We start from the raw sequence: 23327 nt of genomic DNA, 5'->3' as shown, positions 1-23327 counted from the left end.
AAAGATTTCTGGTATTTATGGTCAAATGTATTTTTATACTTTAACAGGTCTCCTGTCTAAAGTTCCAATTCAAGAAAGTCCATGTTTAAAGTTGGGCATGTGTATAAGTGCTTTCCTGAACAGAGATGAACTTTAAATCATGTGGTTAAGTAATCCTGAATCAGAGCCAAAAAGATGGTCCTCATTTTGTGATACTAACTCTATTTATATACTTCTGCAGCATCGAAAGTGGATAAGTATTATCCACATTTTACAGATGGGGAAACTAAACCGTATAGACGTTTAAATGAGTTGCTTAAGGCCCCAAATTGAGGGAATCCCTGACCCAGGCTTAAGGAAACCATTTCTTGGATCTCTCTCCATGGCTCTAACTTCTGGCAGTGGTGTTGTCTTAACTGACAAAATCAGAGCACAGAAACCTTGAACCACAGACTAAGACCCTCTGCATTATTTGATTTTAAGTTACACAGCAAGAATTAATTTTTAGAAAGATACCTATTAGAATGAATATACAGGGTTAGTTTACAACTAATATCAAATGGTGGGGGAGGAGGGGAAGGGATGGCTGGCTCAGTTTCATTTTAGAGAAATACATTTGTTAGATGCTTTGATCATTTATCCTAATCAAGTTGTATGCAATATTTATATACTGAATGAATAAAATTAATGATAAAACTAGTCAATCTTCGGTCAGTATATACTATACATTAAGTCTCAGGCATCTATATAATATGGTACCTCAAATCTAAAACAACAAACAATTTCGGACACCAAGTCAGTCACGAGTAGTTTTTCTTAATTCAGGTTGTATTGTGTATTAATTTTTACAGCATCACATGTATGCTCATCTTCAGGGGTCTGAAGAACATATTTGTACATAGCTCTCCTGACTAGTACTAGTATAAACTCAGGGTGCTATTACAGTAATAGATTAAAGTTTGGCATGCAGTGTTCAGGGTACTATAAATTTAAATACACATTTTATTTAAAGATGTTATTTTCCCATATTCAAAGATTGTGGGGAAAATATTTGACCAAGCAATGAAGACTTCCAAATTTCTAAGAGGGTATTTAAAATAATGCAGAATAAATTTGTCAGGTAAAAGATTTGGCAATCTGAGTTTACTATTCTTGAAGAAATAAAAGGCAGAAAGAATAGTGTTTTGGGGATGGGTGTTTGGTTTTTTTTGTTAGTTTGTTTTTTGGGGGGGGGTTGATTGATTGATGGTAGGTCTCTTGGATTGTGAACTGGCTATAATTATTGTGTAAATCAGAGAGAGAATAAATGGAACCCCATGTTGTCATTTTTCTAACTATAGCAGTTCTTTAAAGCTCAGTGAAGAGACGGTATTGATCTAGTAAGGAAGAGCCCAAACACAGCAGTGCTTCTTATATTCAGTTCCTCCCCTAAAATTGAAGGCAAAATATCACACAGGCTTGGAGTCTAGTGAAACATACATTGCACATTTTAATGTGTTGTAGGTGTTAAATTTTTTTAACATACAGAAAAATTACAAACATACCTTAGTTGCACTCCTCATAAATTAATGTCAGTGCAAAAAAAAAAGCTTGTATACGCTAATGCGGTTTTAAAAATTTGTGAAAAAAGTTACAAAATGCTAGCATGCAGTTAGAAGTAGACACGGTGTCATTCAAGTGCAAGTCAGAACATTTTAAAAAATTGGTTAAAAAGTGCTTGCAATCTTAGGACTTGTATGATCCTCATTACCAGGGGATCTGAGCACCTTGCAGTTTTTATTACACAGAAATCAGTGTTACAATTATTTCTCCCAAAATTCCCTGAGACTGCTGTTGCTGCAATGCTGATTTATTATAACAAAGCAATAATTTCTAATATAGAAAGTTTTTTTTTAAAAGTATTTAAATTATGGCTCCTGAAATTTGATCCCAGCATTTTTTAAAATAGGCCTGTTGAGGAAAATGCATGATGTGAATAACTGTGCAGTTCTCTAGCTACATTGAAAATCATGTTATAAACTGCTAAACAAGAGAACAACCCCTTCACACAGTGATTTTCTAGACTACAAGATTAAGTGATGAAGATATTTTCTATTTTTGGAGTGAATCTGAATAAGATGCCATTCTCACAGATGGACATATCTACTTTGATTTTTGAGGGAAGTGTAATTTTTTAGTCAGCATTGAGGCAAAACAAGGAATCTGCTTCTTTCCTATTGCATTAATGTCTCTGCACATATCCACTCTGCGATGAGATACTTTCCTGTTAACCAGAGTGAGAAGTTCTGTGAATTCCAAGGAAGAACCATACTTTCTTATCATCTCACACAAGTCTTGAATATACCAGGTGCCATTTAGAGTTTCACGATGAGAATAGTAACCTATTGGGAAATAAGAGCATAGGACTCCATTTAACCTTAACTGAAGACTAGAAGCCACAGTTAATAACTTTCAATATCACAATTTATTTCTTGCCAGTCATGTTCATGGACTGCAGATGAGTTTTAGATATACGTCTCTGCACTGTTTATGCTATCTTGCGTACTCAAATGTTAGAGATAAAACAGTACTTTGGCAAGTCTGCATAATCAGATTTAACCTGGGATTAATAAGAATGACCACACTGTGTCAGCCTAATGGTAGATCTAGCCCAGTATCTTGTCTTCCAATAGTGGCCACTGCCAGATGCTTCACAGGGAATGAACAAAACATGGCAAGTGAGCAATCAAGTGATCCATGCCATCATCCATTCCCAGCTTCTGGCAATTAAAGGCTCAGGACACCCAGAGCATGGGGTTGCATCCCTGATAATCTTGGCTAATAGCCACTGATGGATCTACTCTTCATGAATTTATTTAATTCTTTTTTGTTTATATAGTTTTGGCCCTTACACCACCCCCAGCAACAAGTTCCACAGGTTGACTGTGTGTTGTGTGAAGTAGTACTTCCTTTTGTTTGTTTTAAACCTGTTGCCTCTTATTTTCATCAGGTGAGCCCGATGGTTCTTGGGTTATGTGAAGAGATAAAGAATACTTTTTTTCCATACCATTCATGATTTTATAGACCTCTATCATAGCCCCCCTTTATTGTCTCTTTTTCAAGTTGAAAAGTGCCAGTCTCCTCATAACTTATAATGGGTGCAACTCCATTTCTGTCAATGGAGTTGCATGTTAGTGATTAATTTTGCCCTTTGACTTTATACAATATTTTGCAAAAAGATTTTGTGTTAATAATTTTATATCTTTCCAACATCAGGTAATGTTAAGTTGAATGCAATATTGATTCAGTAGCAAAAATTGTTCTGTAAATTCACCCAGTGTTGAATTACAGGAGAGTCTTGAGGATTGGGAATGAGATGGTTTGGGGAGGGCACCCATCTGTGTGAGAAGGTTTAAGAAATCACATCCAAATGACATGACGCTAGAAGTGCAGAAGAATATTTCCTCCTGACAGGTAGCTCACTGATAGGGATGTGATCAGTATGCTTTGAGTTCAAAGTCATTTAAAAATTGCAAATTAGATGGGATATTTTCATTTATTCTGAAGCCTTTACACCATGTCAGGGAGACAACACCACTAATTCAGACATGCAAAGTGGTGAGTTTAAGGAACTTGAATTCTTGTTTTGATTGTGTGATGAAGAAATTCTGCAAGCCTACTTAGTGAAACAGCAGTGATACAGCTGCAAAATTCCTGCAGGAGTTAAATGCTAGAAACTTAAGTGCAAAATAACAACATACCTTCTGCAACCGAGTAGCACATTAGAAAGTCTGCACCAGCAGGTAAAGTATATATAGCCGCAGCATCCACTTCAGTTTCATTGACATTGGACTTGTCTACAATACTGTCCACTGCATCCTGAACAATGACTGGGTCATCATGTTTATCTCCTCGACATGCCTAGCAGGAGAAAAAGCGGCTGAATCCTCTCATCTGCCAAGTACAGTTAGCCATCACAGAACAAAAAGCGCTTCCTGTTTGTTTAGATGTTCTTCATTTATGTGACTAAGTTCAGAAAGAACTACCTTTTGTCCTGCTTGTACATCCCCAGGGCTTTCAGTGGTAGAGAAAGCTGTTTAATAGGGATGGGCACCATACTGACCTATTCTCCACTTTTAGAAGGAGAAGAGGGTAGTAGCCTTACAGATCAGTTCAGGGAGGGTGTGCTGTGTAAGCAGCAGCTTGAAAAGAAGTGTGGAAATACCCTTGTGAGAGAAGCAGGTGCATGAGGCTGGCATTGTCAGTGAAGCAGAGTGGGGAACTAAATAAGATGCAAGTTTCCTCATGGCCGTCTCCAACATTTCAATGGGTTCAGCACTACCTTCTATTAATGTCTTGGTTTGCATTGAAAATGAACTTACAGCAAGGGTGGAACTGATTTTAGGTTATGGCTCTAGTTTTTGTTTTATGGGTGAGTCTACGTTAGTAGGAGCCTCCTAAATAATTAATTTTCCAGTTGAGATACCGAACTTCTCCCCTGCTTGCTGCTCTTACTTCTATAATCCAAAGTGGATTTACTCTTAGTATAAGACACTGAATTAACAGCAGGTTTAATTCTGCAGGGACTCTGTGTCTGAAGGAGGTTTCACCCTACAGGAGAGGAGCTATAAAGGGGATGGAGCTTTAAATTGCAGCCAGGTCTGCACAGGATTGCTGCAAATGGAGGCCACTCATTTCCTGAAGGCCCTGGCCACTGTCACTTATCTTGAGTTATGCTGCCAATTGGAGCAAGAATTTCATTGCTTAAAGGCCAGGAAAGGCCAACATAGTACACGACTAATTGAGCTCCAAATACAGGGTTAATTGTTTTTAAAAAAAATGTTAAGCACAGGTCATGCAGTACAAACTCCCAACAGCATCAGGCCAAGGGACCTCAATCTTGACTAGGAGGGAACCATCTGATGGAGCAAGGATATAGATCATGGAATTTGCCCATTCAGTCTTTAGCCTTCCTAAGTCTGGCATCTAGGTACTAGTTGTGGTCACCTAAAAATCTGAACTAAGGTCACCAACTCTCTTCCCCCAAAAAATGATGGCAATGGCATCTCTGCCAGTGGACAATTGTTGGCCATGTAGCCTACACAGTCTTCATTTGAGCTGGGTTTCATGTATCAGTATAATTTTACCATTGTGACTCATTGACAGCTTCATTACACTGTTATTTCCTGTTTTAGTTAGCATAGCAAAAAATCCAATTTAACTGATTCTCAAATGCTTTTGTACATTGGCTAAGATTTTCCAACCCAGGCTACATAACTGTAACCCAAGGACCACCTGATGCCAACTGCCAGAGGGCACAGAGAGACACGGATCCCCTGGGTTCACTTTAAGATGTCACGTGGGTCTCTGATTAAAGCTGTGTCACACTGGATGTCAATCATTGCAAGATGTTATATATATGTGTGTGTAGATATATATATATATAATGTATATTATAATGCTGAAAAATATGTTTTTAGGCCTTGTAGCTAAAGGCAGCATGTTTTGAAACAAGTGCCTCCTGTCTGGAGAAGTTTTTCTCCTTGGTGGACCACTGTGTGTTTTACAATAGAAGTCTATTAGAATATTGAGTTAAATGCTAATGAAGAGCTTGAAGAGAATTCAAAAGAGGTGATGATCAAAGTTCTTGTGTGGTATATCTGGGGGTGCAGAGAGAGACTCAAGCATCCTTCAATACATGAAGACAAGATGCAGTCTTGATCTTATGAAAGGGGGATTTCAGCCAGCTTGGTTGAAAAATGCTGGGGAAAGGCACTGGGGTAAGCTATCATGCAGAAGATTGGGAAATGTCTCGTGAGTTAAGTTTAGGCTCTACAAAGCGTGTCATTACTTTTTTTATATGTAACTATTTGTTTCCAATAGTCTTAATTTCTATTATTTTAATCTCTCTTCTTTGATGATAAACTTATTCTTGTTTTCACTTTAAACATATCTAACTGCTGTGTGTCAAGCAGAGTGGTGATCCTAGTTGACTTGAGTAAGCTGCTTTGGGAGTAGCGAATCTGAGTAGCATGCAGTGGAACGGGCTGAGCACTCCAGAGGGATGCTCAGAGAACTATGGAGTTGGTATGTGCCTATTCTTAACCTGCAGCGAGAGAAAGAGAGAGAGAGTTATGTCTATAGAGGCCTGAGAGGTAGTACGTGTGTTGCCAGAGGCTGGTGGAGACAAGCTGATCCACAGACAAGACTTCCTCTCACAAAGGGCAGGTAGTAGCAAGCTGCCTCTTGGAAGTGTCATAATAACCACCACCTTTTCCACATGAGAAGAAGTTATCCCAAAAAACTGTCCTCTGTATCACTGGGGAAAAAAGTATACTAATTCAAGAACAGAGATCTTACCTGTATTATAAATATTTTAGGCTTTCCTGCTAGACTCGGGCATTTGTCTCCTCTGAACATGTCTGTCACTGTCTGAACTTTTATTTTAGCATCATAGGCGTAAATGTGATTATCTTCACCGTGGCTCAGGAACACACACACAAAGCAGTCAGCATCACTGTGGTTGTCCATTGACACTAAAATAGTGGAACTGTGTTTAGATGATTACGCAAGCTTACAATATTTATTAAACACCCCACCATTAGTCCACTCAGAACCACATTTAGCCATTTAATCTCAAATCAGTCCTATTTGAAATACGTTGAGCCAGCGTCTCAGCTGCTGTAAATCATCATAGCTCTGCTGAAGTCTGGAACTACACTGATCCATATAAGCAGAGGATCCAGTCTACTGGAAGTTAGAGAGATGCTTAGTAAACACTACTTCTGTTGGTCATAGATGCATCTTGGGAATTCCAACACTTGCAATGCAATACAATACAAATGAAGATACTACTGATATAAAATATATTTTCTATTCCTTTGTCTTTTTATGTTATGGGATTTCATCATAGAAGGGAAACAATTCAGGTTACAGTGAACTTGTCTTAACAATGACGGAGAAATACAATCTTATCTAGAACTGCTCCTGCAAGCAGGCTAAGACATACCTACTACATGGTCTCCTACCTTCATAAATGTTCTGCATAACGTCTTCTGCTTTAAGGTCGTCAAAGCATCTGACTTCAAATCCAAGCTCTGTCAAACTATCATTAAACACACACATTTTAATAAGTATCCTTTGTGAGTTATGCTAAAAATGCCACAGCTTTTGTTACTCCTTTTGGAATAGACATAAATCCGACTGGTGTGAAGGGCTTCAGAATATGCTTGCTTGGAAACTAACCCCAATAAATATCGCATTATTTGCACTTTGGACTTCTGGTCATTTGCTGCATGTAATGGTACCCAAACCTGATACCCAGGAGTGTCTTAAAGATGCATAGAACAAAAAAAAAAATTATAAAGTGAAGGTGTTCTTATGAAATAGGAATTCTGTTAAGAGCAACAGAAAACACAAATAACTGAGGTACTCCCTCAGGGACCTGTCAGAAAACCAACCAATATGCGAAATAAAGTAGAACATCCATTTTTGCCAAAATGCAATTTCAGGCAACTATTAGCCAAAATGACAATTTTGGTTTTTTTTTTTTTTGAAGGGTTATAATACTATCAAATCAGAAATTTAATATAAACAATATAAAAACTTAATCATGTCCTGAAATATGCTGATGCTGGGCTGTGCCACCTCCCTGTATTACACTTTTGATTAGGTTACGTCCAGCCACTTCCCTTGTGAGCTCTGTGCTAATCTACTACACTTGTAACTGGTTACTTTATAGACATCAGGTCAATGCCAGCTTAGCCTGGGTGCTTTACCCATTTTTACTCATTTTCTCAACACCATGATGTGCTGTTGTTGCATAGTTCCATAGGCTAAAACAAAATTCACTATGGAACTGCACTTCTTGTGAATGGAATAGTGGGTTTGCTATCACTTCTTTTGAGGGTCATGTGTTTCTAATTACTACATCTAATATTGTATGCAGTGTAGCTATAGCTGTGTCAGTCCCAGGACATTAGAGAGATGATACGGTAATATTTTTTTTATTGGACCAACTTCTATTTAGTGAGAGAGACAAGCTTTCAAGCCACACAGAGCTTTTCTTCAAGTCTGGGGATGACCTGAAGAAGAGCTCTGTGTGGCTTGAAAGCTTGTCTCTCTCACTAAACAGAAGTTGGTCCAATAAAAAATATTACACCTTATGATGTTGCACCCATAGTGCTTTATAGAAATATGCTTATGAGTGTAAATATGACATAACTGGGATGCTAGATAGGTCATGTAACATATCTCTGCAAAGGTTATGATCTACTGAATATATTCATCCTATTTGTGTGCATGTATCATTTTTTGTATTCGAAGTTATGAATACTGGTTATGTACTTGTTTGATTTTAAGTAGCCTCAGTGAAGCATTTGGTCAGCTTCTTGAGAAAAGACTATTCTCTGTAAATGCCCAATCAAGAAACACTTAAGCTGACAATGCACTTTGAAAGATGCCAATCCACATCTGAGCTTTCCTGGGAATGTGGCATTGGCCTTTAAAGAACTGAGTCGTGCATGGACATGTGACTTGCTCATGTGACTGCAAAACTCCATCTTGTGGAGGGCATTTTACACAGGAGAGGAGAGGGGTTTCCACCCACAAGAGAGAGACTATATAATCTCCTGGGAAACCCCTCCAAAGGACAGTAACTACAGGGGTGTGAGTGATTGCTGGACCCAGACTAGAAGGAGGCTAGTCTGCTAAAGAAGCTTAGACTATTAGGCTTAGACTTGTGTTTTGTTTTATTTTGTTTGGTAATTTACGTTTTTCTGTCTGTTATTACTTAGAAACACTTAAATCCTACTTTTCATATTTAATAAACTCACTTTTTACTTATTAATTAACCCAGAGCAAGTAATTAATTCCTGGGGGAGCAAGCAGCTGTGCATCTCTCTCCCTCAGTGTTACAGAGGGCGAACAATTTATGAGTTTACCCTGTATAAGCTTTATACCGAGTAAAACTGATTTATTTGGGGTTTGGGCCCCATTGGGTGCTGGAGACAGGAGCACTTCTTAAGCTGTTTTCAGTTAAGCCTGCAGCTTGTGGGGGACGTGGTTCAGACCTGGATCTGTGTTTGCAGCAGGCAAGCATGTCTGGCACAACCAGGCAGGGTTCTGAAGTCCCAAGCTGCCAGGGAAAACGGGCTCGGAGGTAGTCCCAGCACATCAGGTGGCAGTCCCAAGAGGGTTTCTGTGATCCAACCCGTCACACACCTCACCTACTATGTGTCTCTATGTCTAATATTGTCAGTGACGGCAGAGTCTGAAATGTGTTGGTAGTCCACAGCGGAAGACAACTACTGCTAGGAGACATGGGTGTTTTCTATAAGTCACATATCCCTTCCTCTTTGCATATCTAAATAGTTGTAAAATAGCATGTGGTTAAGCTTAGACTATTCTGGCTCCTTGAGTTAGCTACATAAACATACGGATGTACAGCACGATTGTTCCTAGAGCTTCATTTGGCTGCAGAGCTGCCCTGCTTCCCTAAAGCTGCTCTTTGGTAACTACCAGTTGCCTATTTTGCATCTGCTAGCAGCTAGAACTGCGTGCACTTGCCAGGTAAATAGGAATAAAGGCTTCTTAACTTCCTTAACTTTTCAGTCAGTTTCTGAAATTGTATCATACAGCACATCTGTTTACCCTACAACCCTGTCCTTGAACTACTCTGCTACTGGACGGCATAAGGTATTAAACAGATTTATTTGAACTTCACATCACTTACTCAAACTGGTTACTGGTTTGGTGAATCACAGGAAGTGCAAGATGTGAATCAACAAAAATCAATTTATCTCCTACCATAAGCTGCACAATTTTAAGACTCTCATATTTAGAACTTCTATCTCAACAGTAGACATTTGCATCCAGCCATCACTGGGCTTGAATGCATTAGGGATAGAAGATAAGCTAATGTTGCCAAACAATATTAAATGGGCACAATCATCTTGAAATCTAATCAATTAAAAAAATGAGTTGAAAGTAATTTCAGGTACTATACCTTCCCCCTGGCACTTCCTACCATTTTGTGATGTTACAATCAAGTTTACCCTTTTTCTATATTAACCTATAAAAATGTGTTCCATTTTCCCCCCCTCATGATATTGAGACAGAAAAATACATAGTCTGCTTAGTCACACAATACTAAAAAGCCTTTAAAAATTACGATCACCACTTAGTCTTCCTCACCCTGATGGCTGCCTGTACCTCAGCAGTCTATTTGCACAGGGCCTGATCCTGTCCCCACTGAAATCAATGGAGGCTCTGCCTATTATTTCAAAGGGAGCAGAAGCAGGCATTTAACTCTTTTTATCATGGGGTACTGTGCAAAATCTTTCAGTCACAATTATGTCAATGAAATCAGTTATTTTAGAGCTGCTTAGGTAACTTCCATGACAAATCACTTTGAATTGCCTATTTTTATTTAACTTACCTAAAAATAGTATCCTTCTGTAAAGCAGCCCAATATCATCTTACCTGCGTTTCAGATTGTCTCTGTCTGCAAGTGTGCCACGTCTATCTGGCAGTGTTAAGTGCCAGTAAAACTGCTCATGATTGAAGATTAAAGCAACCCCTCTTCGCCTGTGGCTCATTTTGTATTGTGCCGCTGGATCAAATGGCTGGCTGTAACAAAGACAGAACATGCCTTTCAATTAACAAATAAATAATTATTAGTTCACCTACATATGTTCAGCGGCCAAGATTTTCAAGAGTGACTAGAGAGGTTGGGTACCCAAATCCCTAGTCACATTTGAAAATCTGGGACACATTAAATGAGTCATTCAAAAATATCATTAAAGAACTGGCTGCATTAGATAAAGGCCAGTAAATTTTGAGTTTAAAAAGCTGTATGTGTAACATTCATTGTTTGCTTGGATTATCTATTGAATTCCAGGACAGAAGACTGCCAATGCAATAACTAGGCCATTATGATAAATTAAAGTGGAGTCGGAACTCAGTACTGATTCTCCAGGTTTCACAGGTTAGCCGGACTTCTTATTTTAAAAGTCATAGTGCAGACACCTTTCGATAATGTAAGTGTGCACTAACTGGAATTTTGTTTGAAGTTACTGTTTACTGAATCATATGCAGCATGAACATGGCAGTTTAAATAATCTCACAACTTTCTAAAGACAACATTACAATGTTAGATTCTTATGCTGGAGGGACAGAGAGAGATTTTCATCCATGCTTACCCAAGTAATCCAAATAACTCAAGCAAGATGAAATCAAAATGTCCTTAATACCAGTGACTAAGTTACAAGTCTGTACTATTCAGTATTTCTGCTCTTAGCATCACCATGCTCAGTACTCAAAAATCAAGAATGGGGAAAAAGGTAGAGAAAGATAGGGCATTTTTCTTCCCCTTCATTATTCAACCTCCACCAACAGGAAAACTACGTCGGGTATAACCTGCTATAGCCTCCAAATCACTGGAGCAGCGACAGTGTGGACTTCTAAACGATAAATTTCCACAGTAGGCCACAGTTTAAAAAAAAATGAATACAAGCCATAAATATCTCAATCTACTGAAGAAAGAAATTCTTATGGAATGAAACAGTGATGCCTGTCTAACTTGAGATGCATACTAAAAAGCTATTTTCGAACACCCATGAGGAAGCATATGCAATATTTTAAATAGCTCCTCCCAGGAAATCGGGACAAAAGTAAACATTCCACCGGAGAAGACCTGAAACCAAATACTTACCTGTCAAAAATAGCTAGCATGACTAGAGCCAGTTGTAGGGCAGGGTGACCCAATCTGGGCTATCACACTTGGCACCCTAGGACTGACCATGTCATGTTTTCAATAAACAAAGACATAGCTGGAGGCTGCTTCTCAGTCGCTATTCCCTATATTGCTGCCTCTGTGCCAGAAGGAGCAACTTTTCTCTCACACTTTGCCCACACCATCTGTATTATATGTATTTGTAATATGTCAAATATTGTATGTGCATATGTCTCCCTAGCCCATAATACATATATGAATATATAGCTATATATATGCTAATTGTTCTGATAAGCAATGAAATTCTGTGGACTGTTCTAAATATATAACCAGGGCCATTTGGGTCCTGGATATTATCTAGCAGGAAGAAAGATGATGAGGGGAAAAGTTAATTGATGGATGGGCTAATAGTTGGAGAATGGGTGTTGAATGAAGCCTGTGAAAATGGCTGGTATGAGGACATATGCAATTCTTGCATGTCATCTCAATATCTGTAGAACTGGTTCTGGGCATAGTTTCCCATGTAGTTCTTCCTTATTAATCACTTACACACTGCCTCTATGACTGGTACGACCTTTGTGAGCTCATCTGCAAAGTCTCTACCCTGTCCCCATTTAAGTCCCTCTGAAAGCCCCCCTTCTGAAGTAGAGTTTATAGTAAATCTACTTGATTCATTTTAAAAAAAAAATCTTTGTTTATAGACTCAGGCTTTAACAGCAGATGGGACCATCATGATTATCTAGTCTGACCTCCTGCACATCACTGACCCCAGAATCTCATCCACCCACTCATGGAGTAAGCACATAACCTCTAGCTGAGTTACTCAAATCTTGATTTAAAGACTTCAAGTTACAGCGAATCCACCATTTACTTTAGTTCAAACCAGATCCCAAATATGACGATCAGTGAGATCCTGACCATGTGGATGAGACCCCACCAGACACACACCTGGGAAAGAATCAACTGTAGTAACTAAGAGCTCTTCCCCTCTAATGTCCTATCTCTGACCATTGGAGATATTGACTAATAGCAGTCATGGAAGGGCCACCTGCCATGTGTGAGCAATCTCATCATACCATCAACTCCATAAACTAATTAAGCTCAGTCTTGAAACAAGTTAGGTTTCTTGCCCCTACGACTCTCATTGGAAGGCTGTTCCAGCACCTAATTTTTCTGATGGTTAGAAGTGGTCACTTCTATCTTTAGCTTGCATTATCTTCAGAGCAGAGATCTGCCCGCCTCCCAGCCACGACAAATCCGGCGAGGGCTTAACATAGAGTGGGCATTACTATAAACAAACGTAATAATATAAATTGTATTCCTTTATTGTATGTATTTTTCAGGCAATTTGTTTCCCTACATGTGCAGTATATGCCTGTTGTTCACATATTGTATTTCTTAGTTCCCTTTGCTCCTCCATAAAGTTATATCTGGAATGTACCTTTTACTTTAATCCTTTTAAAATACAAATACTCTATTAAAAAAATTAAGGCACTAATCTAATTTCAAATGAGCGCTCAATTCCCAAAGAATTGTGTTGTGGTGACATCCAGGCAGTTTCATGCCGGTTGTCTCTCCTATCCCTGTTATACTTGACATGCATCACCTCTTTCTCATGGGCGGGGGGCAGAGCCACCGCAAGGAACAAAGAGACGCTCCCAAAACAGGTAATGGGGGAAGTGGCAACAGTGAGGGGTGGGTGTGTGTGTACACACATGAATATTAAGAGCTGGATGAAATTTTTCAACTGAAACTTTTTTCACTGAAAAAATGCAGATTTGGACTGACCAAAATATTTTGGCAAATTAATGCTGACTTTGTGAACTGCTTTAGTTGAAAAAAAATGTAGAAAAGGTTTGTTTTGATTTTTCAGCTAGATTCAGAAAGAGTATTAGGGGCCTAACTCCAACATTTAGGCACCATTCGCAACTGACGAGGAGCTAGTCCCTTTATGCCCAATAGCCAGGGCACTCACCTGGGATGTGGGAGACCAGGATTGAATGCCCCCTGCTTTTGAGCAGGGACTTGACCACAAGTCTCCCCACTCCCAAGAGAGTGCCCTCACCAGCTGGCTATTGAGTATTCTGAAGTAGGTTCCCTCAGTCACTCTTGTTGAAGCTGTTCCACTTTGCTTAAATAAATATTTATTGGGCTAGAGAGAGGCGGTGAATGCCCTAACTACCAGATTAGAAGAGTCATTATCGTTCTATCTGTCCCAGTGACTAAACCTATTTATACAAAGCGGAAGGGCTTCAACAGGAAAGCCTGAGAGAAACCCCCACCAGAATATCCCATAGCTCAGAAGGAAGAGCACTCTCCTGAGAGATGGGAGATTCCTGTTCAAATTTTTTCTCCCCCACCCTCTCAAGACAGAGAGGGTGCAATTAAAACTGGGTCTCCCACATCCTGGGTCAGTGCTCTAACCAGCCACTGGGCTGAATGTTGTAAGAGTGGCAGCACCACCTCCTTATCCTCCAGCTGGATTTTAAGTGGGGCTGGATCTGGTCAACGTGCTCTGAGTATTTCTACCACGTTGACCCCACCAGGGAATGACTGTCTTCCCCTGGTTGGAGGATTATGCTGGGACTTAGGCATCTGGATGCCTAGAGTAAGGCAGCAGTGTGCATACTCAGAGACAGAAACTTACTGCACCAACAGTAAATTTAGGCCCCTACAGGGTTAGGCAGTAGCTGAGCAGGGGGTCTGTGGATCACAACAGCACCTCAACCAGGAACTTGGGCACCTAAATCCCTTTGTGGATCTTGGCCCTAAACACACCCCTTTCTTTTGCATTTCACTCCTGGCTAGCTTAGGTAGCTCCCTAGTCAGCTTGCTGGCTCCAGTGAATCCCATTCTTAGGACTCTAACTCTCCAGATCCATTGTGTGGGAAACCCGAGTACCTAACTTGGGACCATGAATTCCACTCGATAGCAGGTTGCCAAGGAGGTTAGTGTTGCAATGCCTAAGTCCCCTTCATTAATCTAGCTCTTCCTACTGTATGTATATGTTCACTGTCCAGCACTATGGAACTCTGATCCCTACTAGGGCCTCTGGATGGTGCCATAATAAAATAATAATTAACACTACTACTTCATTGATAGGTAGGAGTTGGATACACATGTTCTGTAACGTTAGGGGGCTTTCTTGGGTACTCAGCTTCGGCTCTTACCAAAGATTTAAAAAAACCCAAGTCATAAATGGGTTTCACATCTCTATCTTTCTTTAGTCGTTCTGATTAAAACAAAGGCCTTTACCTTCTCTCAAGGGCATCTGTTTCTGTGACATTTTGGTCTCCACCTATAATAAAAAGAGAGTCAAAGGCTGTTTGAATTACTAACCCAGTTATTAAAAGAAAATTTGATACCTTAGGAAGTGGGAGATTTTCAAATTTAAACTTAAATAAGTCACATTGCAACACCCCAGAATGCCATTCCGGCACTTTTTTTGGTGGGGTTCCATTACTATCACATATGAGTGATAGTTCTGGAAATTCATTCCAGCACTTCTTTTTTAAGGACTCATATGTTGAGCACGTGCAACCATTTGTAAAGTACACTTGCTAACATAAACAAGGCAGTTCATACACAGGCCAGATAATTAGGCATGTAATCACTTGATTTGCATTAATGCTTATTGGGGTGCACAATCTTATGGGTTTAGTTTTGGAAGCCATTCTTAAACATGAGATGGGTAGCTGTGTTAGTCTGGATCTGTAAAAGCAGCAAAGAGTCCATTGGCTCCTTATAGACTATCAGACGTATTGGAGCATGAGCTTTCATGGGTGAATACCCACTTCGTCGGATGCATTCGTATTCACCCACGAAAGCTCATGATCCAATACGTCTGTTAGTCTATAAGGTGCCACAGGACTCTTTGCTATTCTTAAACATGTGACCCCAAAAGACCAGATTATTAAAATTGCAAAAATGCAAATGCATAAATTATATATCTGCAATCATGGACACTGCATATGCAAATGACAAGCTGTCCATCTGGTTATTTTAACACACAGCCTCTGTAATTTCATGCAAAAACTGTGCATACTTTTGAATACACTATTTAATTTCTAGCACATAGTAGCACTTCTTTTAAATACATGATCCAATCAGGGCCGGTGCAACCATTTAGGTGACCTAGGTGGTTGCCTAGGGCGCTGGGATTTAGGGGGTGCCATTTTCTTCGGCAGCGACTGCGGCAGACGGATCTTTGGCCGCCCTGGTCGCCGCCGGCATTTAGGCAGAGGGAGCTGGGGCAGGGGAGCACAGGGAGGGCTGCCTGCAGCAGGTAAGGGGGCGGGGAAGGCCCCGCAGGCAGGGGAACTCCCCGCCCTAGCTCACCCCTGCCCCGCCTCCTCCCGAGCACGCCGTGGCTGCTTCACATCTCCCGCCTCCCAGGCTTGGCGCCGCAAGCCTGGGAGGCGGGAGAAGTGAAGCAGCCACAGCGTGCTCGGGGAGGAGGCGGGGCAGGGGTGAGCTGGGGTGGGGAGAGAGTGCCTCAGGGTGGGAGGTGGGGAGCTGCCACAAGGGGGGGTGCCTCAGGGCGGAAGGGGGGAGCTGCTGCGGGGGAGGCGCCTCAGTGTGGGGGCACGGGGGAGGGGACCCACAAGGTAGAAGTTTCGCCTAGGGCACGAACCATCCTTGCACCGGCCCTGGATCCAATCAGCCTGAAACTAAGCATTTCTTTGAGGTTAGCTGTGTCACTCAACAATTTAGTAAGTGATGTAGGTATAAGGACATCCAACTAACAGAAAAATTCTAAAACACTCAAACAACTCACACCCTTTCTTCTGCTAAAATGCATAAAATATGTACATAAGCCATGTTAGTACACCCAAAACTCCCACTGAAATTAATAACACTATTGAGTGTACAAGGAATACAGAGCTGGACCTACTGTTCTAAAGATGTTAAAGATAAAGCTGTCAACTATGTCCTGTTCCCATCTTCTCCCACCTATACATTAGTGTCTCCATAGATCTGAAGATATCTCACAATCCATATTACCAAAAGTGTGACAGCCCACAATACTTTTTTTAACCTAGCTATTTTATGAAAGTAATACACTTTACTGTACCTTTGGTATTTAAAGCAGGCCCACTATCCACCTGGATTTGCCCTGCAATTGAAAACACCACAACAATGTCACTGTCATAACATACAATTTATCAGCTGCAAAAAAGAAAATATGAGCACATCTTTATACTACACAACTCACGCCCTTTCATAATTTGTTTCTGTAATAGTATCCTTCTGTAAAGCAGCCAAATATCATCTTACCTGTGTTTCAGATACTCTCTGTCTGCAGGACAGACCATGTTTGTTAACTTTTGTAATTATTTTTTGCCCTTTGCTGCCCCATTAATACCCTACCATTGAAATTAAGTCACGAAGGCCTTGTCTACATTAGTATTTCTCCTATTATTGACCTAGCACAGGTATATCTCCACTGGTGACGGCAATGGTGGAAATACTAGTGTAGACCAGTTGCCAGTGTTTTTACCATCATGTTGTCTAACTGTCAAGATTAGCTGGAACAGTGTAGGAAACACCTGTAGCCTGTCTACACTAGCAAGTCTTCTGTGGTTACCATCAGAAGAACTGCAGCAAGGGTGCAAATTAATGATGGGAGAAGTGCTGAAAAGTATTAACGTAGACACAGCTGAACTTAGCAGTAACAACATAGTTCAGAATCCTCAACAAAAGAACTATTACAGAGAGCGTGTGTGTATGAGACACACAATAGTTTCTGCCTGCAAACCTGGAGTTAAGGCTGATAAAGTATCACTTCAGCCAAAGTACACTCAACCCTTAAAAACATTATTGTTTCCCTTAAAAACTACCTTTCCTTAGCTTGGAAATTCCAAGTTAAGTTTCCACTTAATTGCCAACCTCTCCCAAGAAACATACCTAAGGTCTCTGTGATCGGGATATTGGGCCTATCTCAGTGTTGACAAGGAAAAGTTAACCTTCCTCTTTAGGAAGGGCCACCGCGACGTGCTTAATGATGGGGTATGCAGGGAAGTGAAAGCTGTGGGGAATTAATGAATTCCTCATTATCCCAGAAAAGGGAAAGAAAGAATCAGGCAGGGGGGCTTGAGACAAATAAGATTCAAGGGAGAACAGCTGAGCCAAAGGAATTGTCTCCTGATGAACTATGCTGAAGTAAGCCATGTTGCGTGTTGAGTTTTATCTGACTGAGGTAAGATACCCTTTGTTTGCTGGGTCTCAGGCTAAAGAAAACTAAAGAGGACTTCTTGCTTGCTCTTAATTTAATTTCTCTTTAATCAGTTTCTAGTAATTTTTACTTTGAGTTTCATATACTCAATTAGAAAAACTCTACAGTATTTGGATTGCAAACACTGCTAGGAACTGTTCATTTGTTTTTTTGTTTTTTTTAAAGTTTCTAATGTTTTTAATTAATGAAAATGTTCTGTTGGTCATAAGTCTTGTAAAGATGGGATTTTTCAAAGGAACATCAGGGAGTTAGAGGGAACTTCCTTGGAATTCAGTAGGATCTGGGAACCTAAATTTCCACTGGCTCCTTTGAAAATCCCATACTAAAAGTTTCTTTTTTACAATATCTAAAATTTGGGCCAAATGAAGTGACAACATTCCTTTCAAAGATCACTGCTATTCAGATCTGTGTATTCCTTACTGGTTAACTCTAAGTGAATCCTTGGACACTAAAAACATAACAATGATTGCAATCACACGGTAATGGTGTATTTACTGAGGCCTAGATTGTTTTCTCTTATGGGAATTGCTGGTGCTACCAAATTGCTTGAAGTCCTAGTCACACCTAAGACCTGGTGGCATTCTCAAACAATCTCCTAAAGGGGACCAAGCCAGTAGATATTCTCAGAACATTCCGCCTAGTTAAGGCCCTGCACAAAAGTTAGCCAGGGACAAGCAGTGGTGGGGTGTTTCTAGATCAGTCTATCCCATATCCTGGTGGTTAGGGCACTCATCTGGGATGTGGGAAGATCCTGTCTGCAAATCAAGCAGGGAATTTAAAGCAGGAACTCAGGCCTCCTATATCACCAGGCCACAGAAACAGAGTGACTCTACAGCCTAGTGCTTAGGGCATCACCTGGGAAGTGGGAGAGTCAGGTTCGAGGTCTTGCTCCAAAAATATTTAAGGTGTAACAGCTCCAAAGGAAAGATTGGGAGAGGAACACCTGCTACCCAGGTGGCAAGGTACTCACCTGGGATGTGATGACCTGGGTTCAAGTATCTGTGCCACATCAAACAGAGGATGGATTTGAACTTGGGTTTCCCACGTCCCAGGTGAGTGCCCTAACCATGGGTGTACTGAGTAGATTAACAAGCATGTACTTGTGGATGTATTTGTATGCAGGACCTGAACCAGTATGCATGCTCTGAGACCATCAACTGGATCAGTCCTCACTGGAAAGATGGGGGTGGGGGGAAATGGCTACTTTGAGAATCTCACTGGGGCTTAAGAATAAGAAAGAAGAAAAACAGATGACTGGCTTGAAGGGAACAACCTGAGATGCTATAGTTAATGATTCCTAACATGTGGGTGGTGACTGTTCAGGGGTATGAGTTGAATGCCAGAGGTTGTCTATTGCATCACAAGCTAGCTGTATTCATCTGAAGCAGATTCACTAACAATGGGGCCCTCCTCTAACACCAGGAATGCCTTTTCCCTCTTTCCTATGGGTATAGGCACAAGCATAAGTCAAGGTGTCAGGAGCTGACTGAAGAGAAATCTGAGCCATTAGCAATTATCTTTGCAAAGTCATGGAAGACAGGAGACATTCCAGAAGACTGGAAAAGGGTAAATATAGTGCCCATCTATAAAAAGGGAAATAAGGGCAACCCAGGGAATTACAGACCAGTCAGCTTAATTTCTGTACCTGGAGAATGGAGCAAATAATTAAGCAATCAATTTGCCAACACCTAGAAGATAATAAGGTGATAAATAACAGTCAACATGGATTTGTCAAGAACAAATTGTGTCAAACCACCGTTAGCTTTCTTTGACAGGGTAACAAGCCTTGCGGATAGGGGGAAGTGGTAGATGTGATATATCTTGACTTTAGTAAGACTTTTGATACTGTCTCTCATGACCTTCTAATAAACAAATGCAACCTAGATGGAGCTACTATAAGGTGGGTGCATAACTGGTTGGAAAATCGTTCCCAGAGAGTAATCAGTGGTTCACAGTCATGCTGGAAGGGCATAATGAGTGGGGTCCTGCAGGGATCAGATCTGGGTCTGGTTCTGTTATATCTTCACCTTCTGTTATATCTTCATCAATGATTAAGATAATGGCATAGAGAGTACACTTATAAAGTTTGCGGACGATACCAAGCTGTGAGGGGTTGCAAGTGCTTTGGAGGATAGGATCAAAATAATCTGGACAAACTGGAGAAATGGTCTGAAGTAAATAGGATGAAATTCAATAAAAATAAATGCAAAGTACTCAACTTAGGAAGGAACAATCAGTTGCACACATACAAAATGGGAAATGACTGCCTAGGAAGGAGGACTGCAGAAAGGGATCTGGGGGTCATAGTGGATCACAAGCTAAATATGAGTCAACAGTGTAACGCTGATGCAAAAAAAGCAAACATCATTCTGAGATGTATTAGCAGGAGTAGTATAAGCAAGACACAAGAAGTAATTCTTCTGCTCTACTCCACCCTGATTAGGCCTCAACCAGAGTATTGTGTCCAGTTCTGGGTGCCATATTTCAAGAAAGATATGAACAAATTGGAGAAAGTCCAGAGAAGAGCAACAAAAATGATTAAAGGTCTAGAAACATGACCTATGAGGGAAGATTGAAAAAAATGGGTTTGTTTAGTCTGGAGAAGAGAAGACTAAGAGAGGACACGATAACTGTTTTCAAGTACATAAAACATTGTTACAAGGAGGAGGGAGAAAAATTGTTCTTCTTAACCTGTGAGGATAGGACAAGAAGCAATGGGCTTAAATTGCAACAAGGGCCATTTAGGTTGGACATTAGGAAAAAGTTCCTAACTAGAATAAATTGCCTGGGGAGGTTGTAGAATCTCCATCTCCAACAGCAGGTTGGACAAACACCTGTCAGGGATAGTTTAGATAATACTTAATCCTGCCTTGAGTGCAGGGGACTGGACTAGATGATCTCTCGAGGTTCCTTCCAGTTCTATGATTCTATTACATCTTTATAGCCTTATGGCAGGGTTTGGTTCAGGAGTAGGCAACCTATGGCACACGTGCCGAATGCGGCATACGAGCTGATTTTCAGTGGCACTCACACTGCCCGGGTCCTGGCCACCAGTCTGGGGGGCTCTGCATTTTAATTTAATTTTAAATGAAGCTTCTTAAACATTACATACAACAATAGTTTCGTTATATATCATAGACTTATAGAAAGAGACCTTCTAAAAATGTTAAAATGTATGACTGGCACGCGAAACCTTAAATTAGAGTGAATAAATGAAGACTCGGCACAGCACTTCTGAAAGGTTGCTGACCCCTGGTTTGGTTGCTAGAGCACACAGCCAGCTGTGTATCTGCAGTAAATGTACCTGCAATGGCAAGAAGCAGATTGCGTGGGTAGAGGGCAATGTATCAGACAGCATTGGTGCAAATTTCAAAGTGCTAGCTACACTCTCCTTAATCTCATTCTGAATCAACTGCAGTGCCAATGATGCCCTTTAGCCTGTGCTAGAGTATGCCACAGCATGCATGGAGGACTAAGCAACCACACCCCACTCCACCCTAACTTTCTTTTAAAAGGAGGGGTGCTCCTAAAATCCATACAATGTTAAATAAAAACCCATCATTATTGGGTTCTTACCCACTCAGTTAGTTGCAAATTAAGGGTTTGTATACATGGGAAAGTTATTCTGGAATAAGCTAAGGTGTGAATTAAAACTGATATAGTTATACTGGTATCATTCCCCAAGTGAACACTCTTAGGGTATATCTACACTATGGACCTTACAGCAGCACAACTGTACCGCCAGAGCCATGCCACTGTAAGGTCTCTGGTGGCAGGTGAGAGCTCTCCTGCGGGCATAATTAAACCACTCCCAACAAGTGGACTGGAGAGCCTCTCCTGCCAACACAGTGCTGTCCACATCAGCACTTTTGCCGGTGAAACTTATGTTGGTCAGAGTGGTGTTTTTTCACACCCCTTACCAACAAAAGTTTTACCAACAAAAATGATCATATAGACAAATCCTTACTCTGGTATAAGAGTGGCTTTTTGGGATTTAGTATATGTTGCTTGGGAAGGTGGTTAAGATAAACTGGAAAAGACACCCTTACACTGAAATAAGTTTGTCCGCATGGGGTTATACAGCTGTAACTACAATGGCATAACTGGTAAATATTTTGAAGTTTGAAGGGATTTTGTTTGGTTGGGGTTTTTTTTGTTGGTGGTGGTGGTTATGGGGGTATTTTGTTGTTGTTGTTGTTGTTTTTTGCAAACAATCTTTTGTGCAGTCTACTACTCAGACCAGTTCTGAAAACATAGTTGGGGAAGAGGTCTGGGAGCACAGTCATTGCAGAGTTCTATTCCTTTTTAATTTATTTTTGGTTAATACAGATGCATGTGTTAAGAAGTGTTTTACATGCACAGGGTACAATAGGAGGTGCTATACATTTTAAACATGACACCGTTCTTTAGAAGAGAAATAAAATAACTTTTAAAAGCACTGTTAAATCACCTTTATCAATAACTACAGGTGTCATACGTTGCAAACCTGCTTTCATTTATTTTAAGAAAACACTAGTTTGCCTGAGCGTGAATACTGTACATCCTATTAATTTAGTGTGCAATGTATGCATGGGAACAATTTACCTCTGGCTCCTTCGCTCAATATCAATAAGTAGTGGATAGCTGGCGTTTTATGGCTCCTGTTTGAAGCCCTGCCAACCAAAGGTGGCCGTTGTTTACGAATCACTGGTTTGCCTGGCACTGCAAGACTAGGTGCAGCGTAACCAGTGTTTCATTTGTGCCCGAGCTTGCCCTGGCACCTCTAGGCTTGGCAGTTCATAGCCCCAGCACCTCTCCCTTGCCACATCAGTTATGAAAGTAAAAAACATTTCCTTGCGCCCGGGGCACCGCTTTCCTTACACATTAAGCCCCGAGTGTAGCGAAGAGCAGCAGATCCCTGCCCTGGGGGCGGCCAGCGGCAGGCACAGTAACCCGCGGCAGGGCGGCGGCCGCCTAGGGGACCCGGGGCAGAAGCTGTTTGTGCTGCTGGGGAGGCAGGAGCCGGAGACAAAGGGCGGGCCGGGCTCCCTGCGCTCTCACCTTTCGCTTTCCCTTCTCAAGGGCAAGAAGCGGGCACGGCCCAGCCTGGCCAGGCGCCCCCCCCCCCCGGCCCCCCGAGCCGCCCAGGAGCGGAGCCCAGAGGCAGTAAAGGGAGCCGCCCCCCCCCGCCCCCCATGTGGGAACGATGGGGTTTAGGTTCCTTCCCCCCAACGCCCTCTCTGTGCCCCTCGCTGCCCGCCCGGAGCCCGCGCCCGGGCTCGCCTGCCCTACCCGAGTTGCTGCCGATGCGCCGGTGCTTGGAGCTCGCCATGGCCACAAAGACAGGCTCGTCGTGCGCCCCCGCCCCCGCCGAACAGACGCCGCCGCCGCCTTCCCCGGCTCGTCTCCTTCCTCCGCGGC

The 23327-nt window shown here is 41.4% G+C and overlaps 1 protein-coding gene across 1 annotated transcript; it reads right to left on the bottom strand.

Moving 5' to 3' along the window:
• Positions 1-1455: 1455 nt before the first annotated feature.
• Positions 1456-23327, bottom strand: CASP6 (caspase 6). The gene is made up of 8 exons (XM_045019323.1): positions 23199-23327; positions 16767-16808; positions 14948-14990; positions 10441-10587; positions 6987-7063; positions 6319-6494; positions 3720-3879; positions 1456-2360 (listed from the first exon to the last, which is right to left on the bottom strand). Exons 1-8 carry the CDS (start codon positions 23236-23238, stop codon positions 2122-2124), a joined length of 924 nt encoding a protein of 307 aa, XP_044875258.1. The 5' UTR covers positions 23239-23327; the 3' UTR covers positions 1456-2121.

Source organism: Mauremys mutica, chromosome 5, assembly GCF_020497125.1.
Source record: "Mauremys mutica isolate MM-2020 ecotype Southern chromosome 5, ASM2049712v1, whole genome shotgun sequence".
Lineage (NCBI taxonomy): Eukaryota > Metazoa > Chordata > Testudines > Geoemydidae > Mauremys > Mauremys mutica.
This window is presented reverse-complemented; position numbering and strand designations above follow the sequence as displayed.

Excerpts from the sequence above, each read along its gene's own strand:
- CASP6 (XM_045019323.1), bottom strand. The coding sequence starts at position 23,238 with ATGGCGAGCTCCAAGCACCGGCGCATCGGCAGCAACTCGG. Across the intron at positions 7,064-10,440 it reads AGAGACAATCTGAAACGCAG|TTTGACAGAGCTTGGATTTG; the intron begins GTAAGATGATAT and ends GTTTAATGATAG. Across the intron at positions 2,361-3,719 it reads GTGCTACTCGGTTGCAGAAG|GTTACTATTCTCATCGTGAA; the intron begins GTATGTTGTTAT and ends ATTTCCCAATAG.